Source organism: Oncorhynchus gorbuscha, linkage group LG11, assembly GCF_021184085.1.
Source record: "Oncorhynchus gorbuscha isolate QuinsamMale2020 ecotype Even-year linkage group LG11, OgorEven_v1.0, whole genome shotgun sequence".
NCBI lineage: Eukaryota > Metazoa > Chordata > Actinopteri > Salmoniformes > Salmonidae > Oncorhynchus > Oncorhynchus gorbuscha.
Genome location: NC_060183.1, coordinates 80,312,158 through 80,319,588, shown reverse-complemented (window position 1 = coordinate 80,319,588; position 7,431 = coordinate 80,312,158). Strand labels below are relative to the sequence as shown.

The 7,431-nt window shown below is 44.0% G+C and overlaps 1 protein-coding gene across 1 annotated transcript; it reads right to left on the bottom strand.

The window, feature by feature from the left end:
• Window positions 1-200: 200 nt before the first annotated feature.
• On the bottom strand, window positions 201-7,089 carry LOC124047979 (zinc finger and BTB domain-containing protein 43-like). The gene is made up of 2 exons (XM_046368339.1): window positions 6,969-7,089; window positions 201-2,146 (listed from the first exon to the last, which is right to left on the bottom strand). The coding sequence occupies exon 2, from the start codon at window positions 2,125-2,127 to the stop codon at window positions 706-708; it is 1,422 nt and encodes a 473-aa protein (XP_046224295.1). The 5' UTR covers window positions 2,128-2,146; window positions 6,969-7,089; the 3' UTR covers window positions 201-705.
• Between the last annotated feature and the right edge of the window lie 342 nt (window positions 7,090-7,431).

The following is a 7,431-nucleotide window of genomic DNA, read 5'->3' as shown; positions in this document are numbered from 1 at the left end:
CAGAGCCTGGACTTGAACCCGATCGAACATCTTTGGAGTGACCTGAAAATATCCATGCAGAGTTTGAGAGGATCTGCAGAGAATGGGAGAAATTCCCCAAATACAGGTGTGCCAAGCTTGTAGCGTCATACCCAAGAAGACTCAAAGCTGTAATCATTGCCAAATATGTTTCAACAAAGTACCGAGTAAAAGGTTCTGAATACTTATGGAAATGTGATATTTACGTGTTTTATTTTTAATAAATGAGCAAAAACCTGTTTTTGCTTTGTCATTATGGGGTCTTGTGTGTAAGTTGATAAGGGGAATAAAAAAAAACAATTTAACACACTTTAGAATAAGACTGAAGCGTAACATAATTAGGAAAAAGTCAAGGGGTCTGAATACTTTCAGAATGCCCTGTATAGCAGTCCACACACCGCAGGACCTAAGGTTCTGATTCCACACAAGCAGACCTGACTAGACTACAAAGCTTTCCAGGATTCTGATCTTGGATCAGTTATATGTGATGCGTCGGTGGCTCAGGCCGCTGCTCGGATATATAATTCTAAATCCAGCTAAACTGATTGGAAGGTGGTCATCCAAGCTGCACTGTCTTAATCTGATCCCGGGACAGGCACATCTGAGCAACCTATTCAGTGAAACTGATATGGGATAGTGGTGGGGGGGGGGACGAGGTGAATGGTGGTTTGGAAATAACATCTGAGATCAGCAGATCTGGGCGGCCTGCTCGTTGACGGCGCACCGGGCCTGATGGACCCTGGTGCAGGAGGACGTGTGTCTGTTGAAGCTGTCCCGCCACATGAAGCGCTTGGCACACAGGCTGCACTCGTAGGGCTTGACGCCCGTGTGAATTTTCATGTGGCCGACCAGGTGGTGTTTCATCTTGAAACTTTTGCCACACACAGCGCAGCCGTACGGCCGCAAGCCCAGGTGCATGCTCATGTGCCGGTCCCGCTGGCTCTTGTGAGTGAAGCTCTTGCCACACTGGCAGGGGTACAGCTTGTAGACCACTGAGGCGAAGCCCGAGTGGGAGGTCTCTTCCTGGAGGCCACCAGGGGTTCCTTCTCCTCCACCACCACTCTCCTCAACTCCGGTTGCCCCTTCTAGCAGGTCATCTTTCAGTCCAAGCGGTGTCCCGTCGGCCTTGTCGGTGGAGAAGCCCTCTATGGAGGTACCGTAGAAGTCCAGAGGATCCTCCTCCAGGCTCTCCTCCAGCTGAGCCACCGGTTTCTCATCAATGCCGTGGTCCAGGGAGCTTCTGCTGGCTGAGGCCTGGGAGTGGGTAAGTTTCAGCTGCTCAGGGTCAGTGACCGCAGGGTCCCCGCTAAAGAGGGCCCCATCACCCTTGCAATCTGCGCGCCTTTCTGACTTTACGTGGACCCATTTCCTGTGGCCCATGATACTGGGTGGGACATAGGCAGGTCTGGAGTACTGGTAGTCCCCCTCGCCACCCTCTTCAACGTCCCCATCCTGGCTGGCGACCTCACTACCTGAGCCATCGTGGTCGACCGGTGGCGAGCAGCTTCCGCTGGGCTGGGTGCTGTTGTTCTCCAGAGTGGGAGGGGAGAAGCTGTTCTCCAGGAGTTGGTCCATCTCCGTTTTGGCAAAGCCCTCTACTGCTCCTCCTCCTCCACCATCCTCCAGGCCCATGGAGCCGTCCCCGGGGCTGTGGTAGCTACTGTCCCCAGGGAAAGGCCTGTCCCTGAGCCCACCAGAAGACTTGTGCACTAATGTGCTAGCACCGCTTCCTACCACCTCTAAGAGCTCAGTGCATTTGTCCACCACGTGCCACATCTGGAGGAAGCTAGCTGCCGTGAGGAAAGCTACCACCTCGCCGGCAGGTAGGTGCAGGGTGCCCGTGTAGCAAGAGAGGAGGAGACGTTCGAACACGCACGGGTGCATGACGTCAGGTAAAACGCAGCGGGCACTGTTTTTAAGGAGCACTTGGTCGCAGAAGTAGGGCGAACTGGCAGCCAAGATGGCCCGGTGAGCACGGTACTGGTGTCCCTGGATGACTACGATGATGTCACAGAGCTGGCCCCTCTGCCGCTGCTGGTTGAGCTTCTGCAGCATGGTTCCAGAGAAGTTTGGGAAGTCCACGCGGAGCACATTCCCCTCAGACTCCATGGCAGCCAGGGGTCTAGATCTAGAATATGTAGAACATGAACAGGTCATTAATTGTGTTGATGCTAACTATGTGGGTTATAGATTTACACTGAGTATACCAAACATTAGGCCCAACTTCCTAATATTGAGTTGCACCTCCCGCCCTTTGCCCTCAGAACACTCTCAATTCGTTGGGGAACGGACTCTACAAGGTGTCGAAAGCGTTCCACAGGGATGCTGACCCATGTTGACTCCAATGCTTCCCACAGTTATGTCAAGTTGGCTGGATGTCCTTTGGGTGCTGGACCATTCTTGATACACACAGGAAACTGTTGAGTGTGAAAAACCCTGCAACGTTGCAGTTCTTGACGCAAACCGGTGCGCCTGGCATCTACTACCATACCCTGTTCAAAGGCACTTAAATATTTTGTCTTGTCCATTCGCTGTCTGAATGGCACACATACACAATCCATGTCTCAATTGTCTCAAGGCTTAAAAATCCTTCTTTAACCCGTCTCCTCCCCTTCATCTACACTGACTGAAGTGGATTTAACAATAAGGGATTATAGCTCTCACCTTTTTCCAGTATATGTCATGGAAAGAGCAGATGTTCTTAATGTTTTGTACAGTCAGTGTAGATCAGAACAAATAGAACATGAATAGGTTATTAAAAAGGATAGTTCATGCAAAGTCTATACGTGGGTCTGAATGCCTTTACCTTGAGTTGTGTCTGAAGGCCCATGGTGACAGAATCTGTAATGATCCATTATTTACTTCCGGCGACAGCTTGGAGTTAGCATATGAGTGGAAACAGCCGAACCGATGTTATCAAAGCTGCACTGCAAACCACAACTTCCTGTCAATACTCGCAAAGAACATGTCCACGTTTTCTTCGCCGTGAGACTGTTGTTATTTTTTTTCGCTAGATATACAGTGGGGCTAAAAAGTATTTAGTCAGCCACCAATTGTGCAAGTTCTCCCACTTAAAAAAATGAGAGAGGCCTGTAATTTTCATCATAGGTACACTTCAACTATGACAGACAAAATGAGAGAGAAAAAATCCAGAAAATCACATTGTAGGATTTTTAATGAATTTATTTGCAAATGATGGTGGAAAATAAGTATTTGGTCAATAACAAAAGTATCTCAATACTTTGTTATATACCCTTTGTTGGCAATGACAGAGGTCAAACGTTTTCTGTAAGTCTTCACAAGGTTTTCACACACTGTTGCTGGTATTTTGGCCCATTCCTCCATGCAGATCTCCTCTAGAGCTGTGATGTTTTGGGGCTGTTGCTGGGCAACACGGGCATTCAACTCCCTCCAAAGACTTTCTATGGGGTTGAGATCTAACATCTGAACCCCATAAACTGGCTAGGCCACTCCAGGACCTTGAAATGCTTCTTATGAAACCACTCCTTCGTTGCCCGGGCGGTGTGTTTGGGATCATTGTCATGCTGAAAGACCCAGCCACGTTTCATCTTCAATGCCCTTGCTGGTGGAAGGAGGTTTTCACTCAAAATCTCACGATACATGGCCCCATTCATTCTTTCCTTTACATGGATCAGTTATCCTGGTCCCTTTGCAGAAAATCAGTCCCAAAGCATGATGTTTCCACCCCCATGCTTCACAGTAGATATGGTGTTCTTTGGATACATCTCAGCATTCTTTGTCCTCCAAACACGACGTGTCGAGCTTTTACCAAAAAGTTATATTTTGGTTTCATCTGACCATATGGCATTCTCCCAATGTTCTTCTGGATCATCCAAATGCTCTCTAGCAAACTTCAGACGGGCCTGGACATGTACTGGCTTAAGCAGGGGGACACGTCTGGCACTGCAGGATTTGAGTCCCTGGCGGCGTAGTGTGTTACTGATGGTAGGCTTTGTTACTTTGGTCCCAGCTCTCTGCAGGTCATTCACTAGGTCCCCCCGCGTGGTTCTGGGATTTTTGCTCACCGTTCTTGTGATCATTTTGACCCCACGGGGTGAGATCTTGCGTGGAGCCCCAGATCGAGGGAGATTATCAGTGGTCTTGTATGTCTTCCATTTCCTAATAATTGCTCTCACAGTTGATTTATTCAAACCAACCTGCTTACCTATTGCAGATGCAGTCTTCCCAGCCTGGTGCAGGTCTACTATTTTGTTTCTGGTGTCCTTTGACAGCTCTTTGGTCTTGGCCATAGTGGAGTTTGGAGTGTGACTGTTTGAGGTTGTGGACAAGTGTCTTTTATACTGATAACAAGTTCAAACAGGTGCCATTAATACAGGTAACGAGTGGAGGACAGAGGAGCCTCTTAAAGAAGAAGTTACAGGTCTGTGAGAGCCAGAAATCTTGCTTGTTTGTAGGTGACCAAATACTTATTTTCCACCATAATTTGCAAATAAATTCATTAAAAATCCTACAATGTGATTTTCCCCCCCGTTTTGTCTGTCATAGTTGAAATGTACCTATGATGAACATTACAGGCCTCTCTCATCTTTTTAAGTGGGATAACTTGCACAATGGTGGCTGACTAAATACTTTTTTTGCCCCACTGTATGTGATAACTAACCTGTTCCTGGCAAAACTTTCTTCGTTCTCGAGTCAGTGATAAAAAGTATCTTAGAAATGTCAGGTGTCCAGGTGCTGTTGTTTCTACAAATGCCAGCGAAAACACTGAAATATATTAAATCCATGTTTTGTACCAAGTGAGAAATGCCTCTTGAATGTGTGTAGATCTTTGTTTTGGTGGCACTGTGTGGCCGTGGCACATAGAAACAACTAGTCCCTGCAAAGACGTTGGGAAATGCAAGATGCCTGGCAGCTTAAATGGCGAGGGAATTCCTCACTTGGTGCAAAATGTGGATTTGAAATCTTTCTGAGTTTTCGTGGGTTTTTGTAGAACCACCTGCAATTGGACATGGACATTTCGAACATACTTTTTCCCCCGAATCGAGAACAAAGGAAGTTTTGCCAAGAACAGGTTAGTTGAACAATCTATGGCGTCGTTTTATATAGGGCTTTCCTGTAATGACCATCATGGTAACATAGTAATCACATATCTGGTGTACAAACTGGTAGCTCCAGCTTTGATAACATCGGATTGGCTGTTTCCACTCATGGAAACCTGATGATGCTAATATGCTAACTCCAGGCTGTTAGCCAGAAGTAGATGATGCATAATTGTGGATTCTGTCATCATGGGCCTTCAGACACAACTCAAGGTAAGGGTAATTTGATCCAAATATAGATTTTGCATGAACTATCCTTTTAATTGTGTTGAAGTTAACTAAGTGCGTTTTATTTCCTGTATCGTTTAAGATCCAGTTTTATTTCCTGTATCGTTTAAGATCCAGTTTTATTTCCTGTATCGTTTAAGATCCAGTTTTATTTCCTGTATCGTTTAAGATCCAGTTTTATTTCCTGTATCGTTTAAGATCCAGTTTTATTTCCTGTATCGTTTAAGATCCAGTTTTATTTCCTGTATCGTTTAAGATCCAGTTTTATTTCCTGTATCGTTTAAGATCCAGTTTTTTCCTGTATCGTTTATTTCCTGTATCCAGTTTTATTTCCTGTATCGTTTAAGATCCAGTTTTATTTCCTGTATCGTTTAAGATCCAGTTTTATTTCCTGTATCGTTTAAGATCCAGTTTTATTTGACACATCCACTTATACAGGGATAGTGCTTAACTTGCAAGCCCTGCCCAACAGTGCAGTATTCAATATAAACAAGTAGAACTAATAACAAAATAAGAATTTTAAAAACCCCACAAGAAATAAGAGAGGAAGATATATACAGGGTCAGTTATGTACAGGGCCAGCTACATATAGGGTCAGCTATATACAGAATCAGTGCCACAGAGAGGAAGCTATATACATGGTAAGTGCCAGTACCACATGTACAATGTGCAGAGATACTGGAGTATTGAGGTAGATATGTACATGAACCCACATTAAAAAAATACTACAGTACTTACTATAGAATTATATAGTATACTGTATAATACTATACTGCAGATTGTAGTAGCCATTGATCATGTGTAGTACCTACTATAGAATGTTGTAGTATACTGTATAATACTATAGTAAATACTATAATATTATCCTCAAAAAAGTACTTTAATAAATACTACAATAATGTTTGCAAAAACACTACACTTTTTTAAGTATATTAAATACGACTGTTTTAAATTTGCACCCTGCCTATTCCTTTCCCCCATATTGCAATTTGTGCCACCCATAAGTAAAAAAAACAAGCTACAATCCAAGGATAGACAATATAGTGTGTTCCCTACAGGTTATAGAAAAGAAAGACCACAGTCCTATCGATCTACAAGTTATAGAACATAATACTAGTAAACGTTCACTCCCACTTAGCTAGGAGATGCGATAAAAACACAACATCTATGATTAACTATCATTAACTAACATATTCCATAATCATATTCATCAAAGGAGACCACACGGAGTAGCTTCAACTTGCTAAAGATGGCCATTAGCATTTACATACGTGGGGTGTGCACTCAATAATGGTACTCAATGATATAAGCAAAATACAAAATACAATTGAAAACTCAATTAGGTAAAAACGTAGGTAAGCTTTTGATTTCAACATCGGCAAACTGTTATGTGCCCACCTATTTGCATACCGAATACTACGTGCAAGTGTCACATTTCCATTTTCCTTGTGATTCACCCGATCCTGAAAAATCATGTTGCAGAAGCTGGCTAGCTATGCTAGCCTATGGCGCTACCCAAGTAGCCATGCACTGAATACATCAAATCCTGACGATTAAGATGAATTTCTAAGTTTTGAAGAATGACTGGCCATACGTCAATATCTCGCTATTGTACGTGCATGAAACATAGAGTTGTCTCACCTTCGATTTCATTTCTATCTCTTGATTTAGAATACAACAGTCGCTTCTCTTCCGAGTTCCACTGGAAATCTTTCAGATCACGTCATCACGTAACCAAGAATCGCATGGCGCATGATGAGCAATGTAAACAAACCCGCCCCCAGCCCGCCCTCACTGTCTGGGTTGCCAGATGAGTTGGAATCATGGTTGGAGGAGGGCCTTTTAAAAAAATCTAGGTTTATCGGACATATTCTTACTTCTGTAGATTCATACATAATGTTGGCATACAACAATGTCCGTCCCCCGTCCCCCGCCTAAATTATTAAAGTTCAAATAATATGTCTTTTAAATGACATATTTGAGTTCATCTCATCCGAAAGAAAACACATATTAAATACAACCCTGATGTGCAACGTAGTGAGACGATGAGCTGATATTTGGCAGAAAAAGACCGGAAAGGAAGAAGTTATTTGGCAGGACATTC